Source organism: Enhydra lutris, unplaced genomic scaffold, assembly GCF_002288905.1.
Source record: "Enhydra lutris kenyoni isolate GAN:26980312 unplaced genomic scaffold, ASM228890v2 scaffoldscaffold46, whole genome shotgun sequence".
Taxonomy (NCBI): domain Eukaryota; kingdom Metazoa; phylum Chordata; class Mammalia; order Carnivora; family Mustelidae; genus Enhydra; species Enhydra lutris.
This window is the reverse complement of record NW_019154130.1, coordinates 3,741,487-3,756,370: the sequence shown is the minus strand read 5'-3', so window position 1 is coordinate 3,756,370 and position 14,884 is coordinate 3,741,487. Positions and strand designations below refer to the sequence as shown.

General features: G+C 54.1%; 1 protein-coding gene across 2 annotated transcripts in view; it reads right to left on the bottom strand.

The window, feature by feature from the left end:
• LOC111156379 (scavenger receptor class B member 1) overlaps window positions 1-14,884 on the bottom strand; it is a 68,924-nt gene that overhangs the window by 28,864 nt on the left and 25,176 nt on the right. For both annotated transcript variants that reach the window (XM_022517212.1, XM_022517213.1), the window contains exons 2-3: window positions 4,518-4,675; window positions 2,475-2,616 (exon numbers count right to left, since the gene is read on the bottom strand). In XM_022517212.1, coding sequence (XP_022372920.1) covers window positions 2,475-2,616; window positions 4,518-4,675 — 300 coding nt within the window. The remainder of the gene's footprint in view (window positions 1-2,474; window positions 2,617-4,517; window positions 4,676-14,884) is intronic.

Below are 14,884 nucleotides of genomic sequence, written 5' to 3'. Positions count from 1 at the left end.
GTGTCCCAAAGACCTGTTCTCCCCAATATCTGGGTGCTGAGGATGCAGGTGAATTTATTTTCTAATTCCTCTTTCCTCTGGAGACACCATCTTGGCACTTGGTTTATTTTTTTGAAGGCACCTCATCCAAAAGCAGGAAAGTGAACACAGCCAGCATTTCCTAAAACCTGGGCCAACGAGGTCTGGTTCCTTGGGAACTCACCAGGGGATCTCCTTACCATTATAATCATTTTTGAAAAGGGAATAAACACACGATTTTTTTTTTTTAATCACAAAAGGCTATAGAATAAATGTCCCTCTCCAACCCCTGACCCTCCCATTTGCATTCTTCTCCCTCAAGGCTACCCACTGCTATGGGCTCTTGGGTGTTCCTCCAGGGACACCCACACCAGAGACCAGCCAACTACGGTGCGTGGGCCAACGCCAGCTCATTTTTATACAGTCTGAGACCTAAGAATTTTTTTTAATATATTTTTAAATAGGGGCACCTGGGGGGCTCAGTGGATTAAAGCCTCTGCCTTCAGCTCAGGTCATGATCGCAGGGTCCTGGAATTGAGCCCCGCATCGGGCTCTCTGCTCAGCAGGGAGCCTGCTTCCTCCTCTCTCTCTCTCTCTCTGCCTGCCTCTCTGCCTACTTGTGATCTCTGTCAAGCAAATAAATAAAATCTTAAAATATATATATATTTTTTAAAAAAAATATATACATATATATATATATTTTTTTTTTTTTTCCCAAATAGTTGGGGAAGTGAAAAAGACTGTTGGAAAAAACAGGAAAATTATATGAAATAAAGTTTTACTGGAACATCGCCACACATTTTCCTTTGGGTTTGCATCAGCAGTTCCAACAGAGATCAGGTGGTCCTCAAAGCCGAACTCATTTACTATCTGGCCCTTGACGGAAGTTTGCCGGCTCTGCTCGAAACATTAAAAAATAAGTAAATAAATAAATAAATAAATAATACGCTCTAGCGCCGTGCGTACATTCTGCACCTTGCCGTCCCTCACTTAGACCTCGCGGCCCCCTCCGGGCCACCCTGTAATAAATCACCACAATGAAAGACGACGGAGCAACCTCCAGGTTGTTTCTAGAAGCTTGCTCTGACAGGGTTGTGGCACTGAATATCCTTGAGTGCAAACATCTTTTATCTGTGCGGTTCTACCAAGAGGACACATTCCTACAGACGAAGTTTCTGAGGTCAAAGGCGTGTGCAATTTCTATTCAACGTCACCCCCTTCCCGCTGCCCACACCCGTTCCGTGCGTCCCGAGAGCACGCGAGAGCGTCTGTTTCCACGAATGCTCGTGCTACCTGGGGCACGATCACGTAGTCTTTGCCAGCCTCGTCGGTGGCGGCAGGTGACTGCACGGGCAACACTCACGCATGGGGCTGGGGGGAAGGGTGCAGCTGTAAGGCTGCGAGGTGTGTTTATTCTTTGTTCTGTCCGTCCAGTGGACTCGGCAGGTGAGCTCGCCTCGGATCCAGAGCGCAGCCCAGCGCCAGCCCCAGGGTCACCGACGAGTAAACAGGTAATACGTGTAAGGGCCCCAAGCCCTAAGTGCTAACACAGTGTTAGCAAGAAATTAACCCAACAGGCCTGAGGCCACTCTTTCTAGAAAGGCCTGCCGGCAAGGCTGGCCCTCAACCAGCGTCCAGGCCCTGGGATTTCGAGGGAGCTCCCACCACTCTCTGACTGGGGGCGGGGGTGGCTCACGGGGTCTGCACCGTGTGTACAGACAGCACACTTTACGCTGACCACCTGCCTCCCTTCTGGGGGATCTGGACTTTGGTACGTGCCAGATGGAAGGTGCCTCCGTGACCCCCCCCCAATAAAAACCCTGGGCACGGAGTCTCTCGGGGTTTCCGTGGTGACAACCCTTCCCGGGCGCCATTATGACTTGTTGCTGGGGGAATTAAGGGTGTCCTGTGTGGCTCCCCTGGGAGAAGACACTGGAGGCGGGAACCTGGCCTCCACCCCATGCGCTTTCTCCCTCTGCTGTTTTTGGTTCTGCGCCCTTCTGCTGTAATAAATCAGAGCCACGGGCGGGACTGTCCGCTGTCCCTGAGCCCTCCCAGTGAGTCAGCAAGCCCCCAGGTGGGCTCGGGGATCCCGGCGCACAGCGCCAAAGGTCGGTAAATCCAGCTACAACTATAACTCTTACCCACGGAGCACGGAGGCCCTGCCTGCGAAGAGGCCAGATGAGGACTCGGCCTGGGGGAGCCCTGTGTAGTCCCCCACTAGTACCTCTAGAGTCTAGATTTGTAGAGTCAGATGGGAAAGACAAGGACTTTGGCCGGTACCCCCAAACCAGAGACAGGAGGATTTGCATGGGTTTAGGGTCCCGTAAACCGCAGGCTGCCCCCCGTGCCCCTCCCTGTGGCCCGTGCAAGGGGGACGGGCAGGATGAGAAATGGAAACCCCAGGCACAAGGATGAGGGCTGGGATAAGGGACACAGCCAAGGGGCAAACTTACCAAGACCAGGATGTTAGGCATGACAATATAGTCGCTCTCCAGGCCATGGGACTTGTCGGGCTGGAACTGGAAGCTGCGATACTCGAGGAATGACACCGTGTCATTGCCATTGAAGGTGATGTTGCTCTTGTGCCTGAACTCCCTGCAGGCGGTGAAGCCGGTGATCAGCAGATCCCCAGTCGCACGGGGATGGGGCGCCCGCCGGGAGCCCTGGGGCCCTCAGCTGCCTGCCCTCAGCCTACTGCGGGCTTCTGTGAGGTTCATCAGAGCTACCCCACAGAGCACCCAAATCCCGACACACCCCTCCCCCTGGCCAGGGGCCACCGTCCCTCACAGCAGCCTCCCCCATGCATGCGCCTGCTTCTCTGAGGGAGACAGCACAACACAGTGGCTCGGAACGTGCACTCGGGAGACAGAGGGCCCAGGCTCCCAACCTGTCTCCATCACTTACTACCAGGGCCTCCATTTTCCCATCTATAAAATGGGGGTGGGGGTGATAACAAGCCCCATTCTGTAGGGCTGTGGTGAGCCCTGAGTGGGTCAGCCCATGTCAAGCCACCAAGCAGCAGCCCGCGGCACAGAAGGCACCGCGCAAGCCTCAGCCGCTTTACGCCACTGCCGTCGTTATTCCTTCTTGTCTGCTATCCGTTCTCCACAAAGTAGCCAGAGAATCTTCAAAAAGGAGAAATCAGATCATGTCCTTCTCTCCCCGATAGCCCTCCTCTGCATACAGGATCAAATCAAGCTCCTAAATGTGGCCTCCAAGATCCTCACCACCGACCCGTCCAACGCTCAGGCCTCCTCTCGGCCACCTTCCCCCTCACTCATACCACGCCAGCCACTCAGGGCTCCTCCTTCCCAGACTACCAGACTCTGCCTGCCTCAGGGCCTTTGCACCAGCTGCCAGCTCTACCTGGGGGGCCCCCTATATCTTTACACAGTGGCACCTCCCTCTCACCACCCACGTTTAGGGGAGTGTCCCGTTGGCAGAGGTCCTCCATGACCCTCCAGTTAGACCAACCCTGCCCACGCCCCTCCCTCTGGCACCCTCCATGCTTCCCCCTCCTCGCTCTCACCACACTTATGGCCACCTGATATGTCCATGAGTTTACTGTCTCCCATCGATGTCAGCTCTCTGGGGCGGGGGCTTGGGTCTGCCTTTAATAGGGACTGGCACAGTGCCTAGTCCACAGGAGGTGCCCAGTAAATACTTCCAGAATGAAGAAATGAACATGAACTTTGGCAAGCCAGGGCCAGCTCTGACACAGATGCCTTCCACAGACGAGCCTGGCAGGGACGGGAGTTCTGTGACGGGGTCATCCCCGAGGGCAAAATGGGCAGGAGCCGGGAATCAGGCCTTATCCCGGAACAGTCCTCCCTCATCTCTCGGAAACCTGCTCCGCTCTCCCAAAGACCGCGATCCAGAGAAGGGGCCGTGGCAGGTGTGGTAAGAACACGCCAGCAACAAATGTTTACAGGGCGCTCACTGCATGCCAGGCTCTGTACTCGGGGCTTCCCACTAGCTCATCCAGTCTTCACAACCACCCCATGGTGGAACCTGTCATCCCCAGTTTACAGATGGGGAAACTGAGGCCCAGGGAAGGAACGCCCCTTGCCTGCAACCACAAAGCCACAGTGTTCTGTTTTGTTTTTTAAGATTTTATTTATTTATTTGACAGAGAGAGTCACAGCGAGAGAAGGAACATGAGCAGGGGGAGTGGGAGAGGGAGAAGCAGGCTTCCCACTGAGCAGGAAGCCCGACGCAGGGCTCGATCCCAGAACCCTGGGATCACGACCAGACCCGAAGGCAGATGCTTAATGGCAGCCACCCGGGTGCCCCCAGAAAGCCACGGTTTAAACCTAAGAGATCGCTTTGCACAGTGCACGGTCTCAACCATGAGAACATGGGACTGACCCTAAGCAGACTGACCCTAAGCAAACCCCCCACTCCTGGGGGCCTCAGTTTCCTCACCTGTAAAATGGGGTCCAAACCCACTAAGACGGCCCACCTGGGAGGCCCAGTCCAGCCCCCTCCATCCTCACCTGTACACGTAGGGCCCGCGCTCCCGCACCTGCGGCTTCTCCCCCAGGAGGATGGCGTCGGGGTTGACGATGTCGAAGAAGTAGACGGACAGGTAGAAGGGGATGGGGATCTCCTTCCACATGTTGAAGGACAGACTACTGGGGTCGATGCGCACATTCTGCAGGGGGAAAAACAAAGACGCCTGTGAGGAGGGTGAGCGGGGCCGCCGCCAGGACCCACCCCACCGCGCAGCTAGAATGGCTGCCCAGAGCCGGCCTGCACGGCCCAGTCCCACCGGCACGTCAGGGGATGGTCCCCAGGCAGAGAGAAACTTCTCCACACACGCTGCTCCCCCCGAGGGTCAGTCCACAGGGAACATATCCCTGCTGCTACTTTTGTAAACATGTTCTAGTAATGGTAGCCTGATCAGAGACCAGGAGGTAGCTGGGGCTGGACTCTAGGAATATGGGCTTCATGTGGCCAAATGTATCATTCATTCATTCAACAAATGTTTACTGAGCACCCACCATATACCAGGCAACCTTCCAAGGGCTGGGGATAAAACAGTGAACAAGACAGACCCCGTTTCCCAACTCTGCGGGGTCTCTAATCTAGCAAGGAAAAGGGAGGTATTAAACAGGAAGGTACAATGTGTGCTGTGTGAGAGGCAGGGATGGGGAGGGGGACTTGCAGCTTCAAACAGAGTAGTCACTCTGGGGAAACAAGCAAAGACAGAAGGAACACACACACACACACACACACACACACACAAATAAAAACAAAAGGCAGTGAACGGAACACAAGGATTTGGTGGGGGGGTAATCCCCCATAGAAGCAAGGTCAGTGCAAAGGCCCTGAGGCAGGGTGGTGCTGAGACAGAGCGGAAGAAAACAGGTCTGCAGCCTGTCTATCAGATACACTGGCCTCTCATCCCTGCCTGGCTCTTCAGCTCTGCAAGTCCCTGTGTCACAAGGAGGTCCCCCCAGGACCACCCAATCCTCCCCCCCCCAGCCTGGCCACATCACGGGCACCACAAGGCTCAAAGCCTGGGTGGGGCAGAGTGCCCCAGCCCATCAGATGGACACCCAATACCACAGAGTGAGGTGTATAGGGTAGCTTACATCACCTCCCATGGTCCTTTGAACACGGCCTTCCAGAACAAAGCCAGTCACCTCTACTGTCCCCAAACAGCCAAAACCAAAGGGCAGAGGCTCCGGGGGAAGGCAGAAGATAGAGGAGTCGCCTGGTCCAGCTCGGCCCCATGTCCCCAGCCAGCAGACTCTGGGAAGGAGTGGATCTGGAGGCAGCTAGACCCCAAAGCCACATGGGCAAGACAATCACCTCTTGAATCTCAGTTTCCCCATCTATACAACGGGCGCCAGTAGCCTCAGCCATTCCTCATTTCACCAACATGACATTTAAATGAAGAAAAGCTGAACTCGTTGCCAAGAATAAAAAAACGGAAGATGTCCCATAAAATCCAGATTCCAGGGTATCATAATAATAATTCATTGATCAACACATCTTCCTACCGGCCATGGAAGCCGCACGATCACTCTTACAACCTGAGCCTCTAACACATGCAAATAAAAGCGACTGATAAATGTGATGTGAACAAAGCAGCAAAGAATCTGTGAGATCACGGTATTGTTTCAATAGCAGCCATTCGTTTTTCGAAATCGAGCACACCCCGGAGCCAATCTAAGACACGCCTCGGCTCACCGGCCACACCTTTGCCAGCTGGCACTTCACCCGCCTGATCTCCCGGAGGAAGGTGACCTCCTGTGTCCCTAAGGGGGAAACCGAGGTGCGGCGCGGCTGGGTGGCTTTCCCCCGGCCCCACACAGCAGGTCCAACACCAGGACCCTCCAGGCCCCATGGGCATAGGCTTGATGCGTGGAATTCAACCTCAGGAGAGAGGCTGCTGGGCAGGAGTGTGGTGGACCCAGGACGGAAATCCTCAAATCTTCCAACAGGTGCACGGGGAGGAGCGACAGAGGGAGGTGGTCCCGTCACGCCATCTCCGCCACCCCCGCCCCACTGAAAAGACACACAAAGGGCTAGTAACTAGGGGTCGGCCACCTGTCCTGGCTTCCACTGGCAACTCTGCTAGGAGGAAACGCGACTTCCGTCCCAGTTCCTTCGTGTGTGTGTGTGTGTGTGTGTGTGTGTGTGTGTGTGTGTGTGTGATAAAAACACATAACGTAAGATCTACCCTCTTAGCAAATATTTGAGCCTCGGATGCAGTCTTGTTAAGCGGCGACACTCTGGGGTTCAGTAAATCTCTGGGCTTACTCGTCTTGCGTAACTAAAACATAGCAATCACTCGGAGAGTTTGGGAGGTGATGCGTATCTTCACACGTAGACTGCAGGGACGGTTCCCAGGGTGTCTACTTATCTGCAAACTCATCAAGTTGTATACATTAAATGCGGAGAGACTTTTTTTTTAAAGATTTTATTTTTTTTAAGATTTTATTTATTATTTAATTGACAGACCAAGATCACAAGTTGACAGAGAGGCAGGCAGAGAGAGAGAGGAAGGGAAGCAGGCTCCCCACTGAGCAGAGAGCCTGATGCGGGGCTCGATCCCAGGACCCTGAGATCATGACCTGAGCTGAAGGCAGAGGCTTATTAACCCACTGAGCCACTCAGGCACCCCTGGACAGTTTTTTAAAATGTCAGTCATACCTCAACTAAGTGGTTTTTAAAAAGACAGTTTCTGGGGCGCCCCGGTGGCTCAGTCGGTTGGGCGTCTGCCTTCAGCTCAGATCATGACCCCAGGGTCCTCGGATCGAGTCCCGAATCAGGCTCCCCGCTCAGTGGGGAGCCTGCTTCTCCCTCTGCCTCTGCCTCTCTCTCTGTCTCTCATGAATAAATAAATAAAATCATTTAAAAAAACACACACAAGAGATTCTTTTGAAAACATAGACAAGGGCGCCTGGGTGGCTCAGTGGGTGAAGCCTCTGCCTTCAGTTCAGGTCATGATCTCAGGGTCCTTGGATTGAGCCCCGCATCCGGTTCTCTGCTCAGCAGAGAGCCTGCTTCCCCTTCTCTCTCTGCCTGCCTCTCTGCCTACTTGTGATCTCTCTGTGTGTCAAATAAATAAGTAAAAATCTTTTTAAAAATACACGAATGTTTAAAATAAACAAATAAATAAATATAGATAGATTTTTATTTATTTAACAGAAAGGGAGAGTGGGAGAGGAAGAAGTGGGAGCCCGATGCAGGGCTGGATCCCAGTTCCCTGGGATCACGACCTGAGCTGAAGGCAGACACTGAACGACTGAGCCACCCAGGTGACCCAAGCGTCCAACTCTTGATTTCAGCTCAGTTGTGATCTGAGGGTCCTGAGAAGGGGCCCTGCATCGGGCTCTGTGCTCAGTGGGGAGCGTACTTAGGATTCTCTCTCCCTCTCCCCATCCCATGTGTCCACTCGCTCTCACTCTCTCAACATATAAATAAAATAAAATAAAACAAAACAAAACAGAATAGTTTCCAGTTCCTGCCTCGCTCCCCAGCCGTTTCTCAGCTGGACCCAGAGCCGTCTTCAGAACTCTGGAATCCCTCCTCCCCTCTCCGGCTCACTCTGCTTTGGAGACAAATCACGGCCAGATAAATGTGTCACCAGATAAAGCCATGTGTCCCTCTCTGTCTCCAACAGAAGGGGCTTCCAGGATCTAGGGGGTCCACCCCCTTCACCCGCTCACAGGGAGTAAGCATTCAACGACCCAGCTCTGCCCTCTGGCTGGGTGACCGTGGATAAGTCACCGCTCCTCTGTGAGCCTCAGTCTTCTCATCCACAAAACGAGCACGACGACAGAGCCGGTGTGAGGCTGAAATGAGTTTGTTCCAGTGAAGTGCTTAGAGCAGGGTATGGCAGAGCCCCGGGAGTCTGGACAGTCAGGGAGTCGCCTGGCTGGAAGTGACCAACTTGTCTTCCTCCCCGTCCCTGTCAGTGACCCACCCCCACCCGCAGGTGGGAACAGACTTTGCACGGATTTTGATCTGCGTCTGAGGAGAGGCAACCGGACGGAGCAGCTGATCAGATAGCACTGCCCTCCAGGCTCGTGGCCTTTCACCTGTCGTGGCTGACTTGATCCCTCCTCCCCCAAGGTCAAAGACCACGGCCCGGAACACAAAGACTGGAAGAGACGGCCAACGTGAGCCCTCGCAGGCCGCCACTGCCTCTCCTCCCACCCAACCCTCCGAGCCCGTTCCTGGACAGTCAGTAGGGCTGCCTGGAAGAGGGGATGTGGGAGTCAAGCGCCCAAGAAGGGAGTTGGACTTGGCCAGGGAAAGACGACAGGGAGGGAATTCCTGGCAGGGGCTATAGCCTGTGACCCGGCCAGGAAACTGTGGCTCCCTAAATGCCCATCAATAACAAATATGGTCTCAAAACATTTTTTAAAACAACTCCCGTGTCCCTCGAGAGAGAAATAAACCACCACATAACGAAACAATGGGGGGGCACTGCTCTATCACAAACGGAACCGGCCGCTGGTCAGTCCACCCCCGGCATGAGCCTCCAGGGCACATGCTAAGTAACAAAAGCCCCAAGCAAAGCAAACAGCGACACACTGCCTGAGTCCGGCCACAGGACATCTGGAAAAAGGAAAACCACAGGGACAGAAACCAGATCAGTGGTGGCCACAGGGCTCAGGTGGAGGTAGGCGACCGACTGCAAAATGGCATCAAGAGACTATCTGGGGGGCACCTGCGTGGCCCAGTCGTTAGGCGTCTGCCTTCGGCTCAGGTCACGATCCCAGGGTCCTGGGATCGAGCCCCGCATCGGGCTCCCTGCTCAGCGGGAAGCCTGCTTCTCCCTCTCCCACTCCCCCTGCTTGTGTTCCCTCTCTCGCTGTGTCTCTCTGTCAAATAAATAAATAAAATCTTAAAAAAAAAAAAAAAAAAGAGACACAAAAGGCATCAGGCTGCACACTTAAAAAGGAGGAACGTTCTCGATGAACCGTGAAAACATGATGTTACCATTTCTTGACGGTTTAATGATGTACGATTCACATACCATACAATTCACCCACTTCCTAGGGTCTAATTCAAGGGTGTGGAGGTGCGTGCAGAACTGTGCAAACACCACCACGGTCAAAGCCCAGAACACACTCATCACCCCAAAACCAGACCCTCTGCCCACTAGCAGTCACGTCACTCCCCCAGCCCCTGGCACACGCCCGCGTCTACTTTCTGTCTCCACGGATTTGCCTTTTTTTCCAATACACATCCGATATGATGCTACGGATGTCTCGAGGCGTCCGATACGAGTCGTCCATTTACATCCATATCACCCAATTTCTTTTTTATTTCTTTTTTTTTTTTTTTTAAAGATTTTATCCATTCATCTGACAGAGACAGAGATCACAAGTAGGCAGGGAGGCAGGCAGAGAGAGAGGAGGAAGCGGGCCCTCCACGGAGCAGACAGCCCGATGCGGGGCTCGATCCCAGGATCCTGGGATCACGACCCGAGCCGAAGGCAGAGGCCTCAACCCACTGAGCCACCCAGGCGCCCCCTGTATCACCCAATTTCTTAAAACAGGTAGAGGTGCAAGAGAGACCCCACGGGGCTTCCCTCCCCGGGCATGATGTTCCCAAGCTGCGTCCGTAACATGCCCGCTTTTCAACTTTTATCAAATGCCTACACCTCCCTTGTAAAACCAAAAATCAAGAGACAGAATGTTTTCATCACACCTGTTAAAAGGCATGCGTGTGAGCACACGTGTGCTCACTGCGATCCGAGGACTTGACTCCGTCTTCACGGGGAAGGCAGGTCTGCACACCGATGAAGCCGGAGGACAGTGCACGGAGTAACAGGAGCCAGTCACAGGACAGAAACTGTGCGTCCGCTAACACAAGGTCCGGAGAGACGCAGAATTCCTATCCTCTCCCCTCCTGGCAGCAAGATACGGGCCTCGCCCACCCACGCCATTCCGCAGCCCGCTCGGAGCTGGGCTTCTGCACACACCCCAGCAGGCAGAAGAAACGGACCAGACCTGCTGGGGGAAGTCGCAAAGACGTGAGTGAAAACAGACAAGCTGCAGAAAGACACAGTCGGTCAGGCCTCTTTATAGGAATTTGTCAAACATACAAACTAATGTGCAACCTTTGATGTCTTGAAAATAAAATGAACAAAAAAGCTGCCATCTTAATACTGGCCTGGTCTGGCCCCTGTGGCCTCTCTGGGCCTTGCATCCGGCCCCATCCCTGTCATTCACTCAGCCCAGTCACTGGCGCCCTGCTGTCCTGTATATATGCAAACTCCTGCCCCGGGGCCTTTGCACTTTCTGCCTCTAATGTTCTTCCCAAGGTGGCCACATAGGCAAATCTCTCACCTGATCCACCCTAAAACTCCCTTTCACCTGCTGTGTTTCTCATGGTCCTTGTCACCTATAATTACATCTACTGTCCTCTGTCTCCCTGCTGGCTCAGAGCCTCACCTTCACCGGCTTTGCTCATTGATCACGGCTTGGTACCCAGCAGACACTCCGCACGTTTCTGAGGAGCCAACAAGCAGTGTGAACTCTGGGACAACTAATACCGACTTGGAAATGGCGGGAGAGTGATTATCAGCTTCCTCCTTTGAATATGTTTTAAATAGCTCCTACTTGAGAGAGTTTTTTGTTTGTTTGTTTTGTTTTTTCCAAATACATAGAGAGCATGGCCTATTTGGGGCCCAGCTTGGGCTGGAACAGCAGTTCAGGGGAAACGGGACGGCAAAAATGACAATGTCACATACATTACTTTTTAGCTATCAGTCTATGTTTCAATTAAGTCAATCTTTAAAATTACAAATGTGGTGAAATTCTCTGGCTTCGTGAGCTGCAACCTCACAGGCCAGGCCCCCCTCCATCTAAGGGTGGGCTCCGCAGGCTCCTCCATTTGCCCCCATCTCCTCCCCAGGCTGGGCAGGGGGGAGACCCAGACACTGCCCAGGGAGGGACAGAACAGCAGTCCCAACGTGGAGACGGGGAGCTGTGGGTCAGCCCTGCCCTTCACAGAGAGGCCCAGGAAAGGCAAGAAGAGGCCCGGGATTCACGCGCCTGCTGCTCCGGGAAACTAAGCCCTCCGGGCTGGCCTCCAGCACATGGCTGGGATAAGCCGTGAGCAGGGAGCAGGCAGAGGCTGAGAGGGTCCTCGTGACTCCCAGAGCCTTCACTGTCCCTTGGCCACCCGTGGCGAAAGCATGTGACCTCATTCAGAGACCAGAAAAGCATTTCCCACCAGATCCCAAGAGCCAGGAAGTCCGAGACCCCGGCGAACACCACACTCGGGAACCATCACCCAGCATACCTCGCTGGCCGGGAGGACTCCACGTTCCCCGGGGGCTGCTCTAACAAAGGCACACCTGGGGCTGGGGTGAGGGAGGGCTCCTTACCTTAATTTCATCCGCAAAAACCCTATTTTCAAATAAGGTTACATTCACGGGCACCAGGAGTTAGAACTCGGGACATATCTTTTTTGGCGGGGAGGGGTTTGTGGGCACTACTGAGCCCAATACAGGGGCTAAGGTCAAGGCAAAGCTAAGTGACCAGAGTGTCACTTGAACCCACACCCAGCCGGCTTGGCATCCTGGCCCAAAGCTCCCAGGGTCGATCCGCACCCCCCTGATGCCAGGGGGAATGGGGAAGGATTCAGCAGGAGGCTCCGGGCCCACCTCCGTGCTCCTCAGCACGCCCGCGGACCCCTATGAGGGCCCTCCAGCTCGCTGCCAGGCAGGAAGATCGGGATGACATCCGGGCCCCCAGACAATCGTGGAAAGACGTACCACGCACCCCAACCATTCCCCGGTACCCCAAAGACTCACTGGGCACGTGCCGGGGGCCCAGCAGCATCGTGAGCACAGGCGATGCCCCACAGAAGAAACCAGCAACGGCCCTGATCAGCAGAACCCCGTGGGACGGAACATCCGGCCCTGATGCAGACTGGGAAGAAATAAAGCCAGATGGAGCGGGACGGGACCCATCTGTCCAACAGAGCAGTCCAGGAGGGCCTCTCAGAGGAGACGGCATTCCAACGGAGGCTGAAGGAGAAGTTGCAGTCTCCAGAAGCAGCTGCCATGTTAAGGAAAAAAAAAATTTCCGCTATTCCAGATGGGTGTGCCATCTCCAGGAGTGGGATCTCTTATTTTTCATTTAATTAACACACACGTGGGCGGGCTTTTCTCTGTTCAAGAAGCTCAATATATAAATCCCCAAGGCGCACAGCCCAGGTGACCCAGAAATCCCTCGTCTGCAGAAGGGGCTGGTGGTGTGCCGGGAGTGCCCGGCTGGATGTCGGCGTGGACCTTCCTGTCCAGTCCAGCAGCCGCCGGCTTCGGCCCGGACCTGAACACCCGACACGGGTCCAGTCCTGCGGAGCTGGGCCCAGGCGCCCGCCAGAGGCCAGCTTTGTCCAGAAAAAAAAAAAAAAAAGAATATACATTTATCTCGTCAATGATTGGTTTTATTTTGATCCACAGGCTGAGTGGGGATCTTGGACGTATCAGGTAAATAACACTAATTTCACCTGTTTCTTACTCCTTTTTTTATGTGGCTCTTTTTAAATGAGGTCCCTAGAAAATTTCAGATCACACACCAGCACTCACTTTTCGGGTTTGCAGTATCTTCTTAGAAGCGGCACAGACCCGACTGGACCCACCTCCACCTTCCCAGCTGTGAGGCCTCCAGGAACACCTCAGGGCCTCAGCTTTCTCGTCTGTAAAATGGGCTTAGGAACAGACCCCACTTGGCAGAGTCATAGATGGGATTTAGGGTCAGTACACAGCAAGTGCATGCAGTAGGTGCTCAATATGAGGCAGCCGCGATGATCACTAGGCTCCCGTCCACCTTCAAGTATGAATTCCTGTGCTCGGCATTCAAGGCGCCACCTCGTTCTCCCACCCAAGTCCACTCTGGAAAGGCGGCTCAGCTCACGGCCTCCCACAGTCCCTGCCCCCATGCCTAGGATGCCCCCAACACCCAAGTCCAAAACCCCACTCAGCAGGTGCCACCTCCTCCAGGAAGTCCTCCAAAACTGCCTGAAACAGGCCTGCCTGGTCTAATTATGACTGTGCACTCGTCCCATTCACAATCACCCACCCTGTGCTAGATGCGATGGTAGGAATTTAAAGACACAGAGAGAAACAACACGGGACTCTGCCCTGAGAAGCTGGGGGACACGCAGGGCGCCGGCAAGTCCTATCAACTGTTTGGATCTATGTTGTTCAGGTAACAACACACTTCTGGCGACTTCGCCTCACCGAATTTGCTAAGGCTCATTTCACAGATACAGACGTTGAGGCTTGAAGGCCAAGTGCCTCCCCAAGGTCACAGGGAGAGGGAGAGACCAACTTGCCGGTTCTGCACCCACACACGGGCCGTGGCCTCACACCGCTCCCGGGGCTCAGGGAAGCTTCACAGAACAATCATTAACTTGACCTGACCACAGAATTGCAAAACCTAATCCCTCCCCTGGTGATAAGAAGAAACAGGCTCCAGAGGAAACACACCTCCAGGCCCGGGAGCCAGGAGGCCAGCTGGCACACATGGCCCAGTTTGGAGACGGGACCAGCACCCCGCCCACCCTGGATTACCTCCTGCATCCCTGGGCTTGGAGGCGCGCCCTGCCCCAGGCTGCCCTGGAGCTCAGGGAGGACCGCAGCACGGGCTGAGTCAGTCTGGAACCTGGGAACACCACACCCTTGACTACTGTTCCAAACTCTTTTGATTTTAAAGGGAAGACAAATAAAAGAAAAGCTTTTTATAGGAAACCCGAGTGGTTTGCTAAGACAATGGGGTGAGTTTCTTCAGCGAGGAAGTTGAGCCATCCATGACTCCTCAACTTCCCTCCCACTTAATACCCTTCCGTCTTGGCTGCTCTCTCTCCGAGACTCAGCTGGAGTCCGTCCACTTCTCTCCAACACCACCCGGGACCCAGCACTGCTTGTTGGACCAACGCGCTAACTTCGTCACTGGTTCTCCAGCTTCTCCCCTTGCCCCTGGTCTGCTCTCCCCATATACTTTTAAAAGATAAGTCAGCTCATGTCACTTCCCTGCTCAAACACCTCCCATGGCTCCCTATCTACCTCAGAATAAAATCCAAGTCCTTGATAGGGATTTACAAGGCTCTCTATAACCACTGCAATCACTCCCCCCTGTATCAACCACCTCGCTCACTCTGCTCCAGCCACACCACACTCATTGCTGGGGAGCCCAACAGGCAAGCTTCTGCCACAGGGCCTTTGCACTGACTGCTTGTGCTTCTGGGGCAATCTTCCCTCCCACGACTTCACTGGTGACCCCCTTGCTTCTTAACTCTAAATCTATCTTCTCAATGAGACCTTCCCTGAATATTCTTCATCACCTCAACAATATTTACTGAGTTCCCACTACCCGTCAGG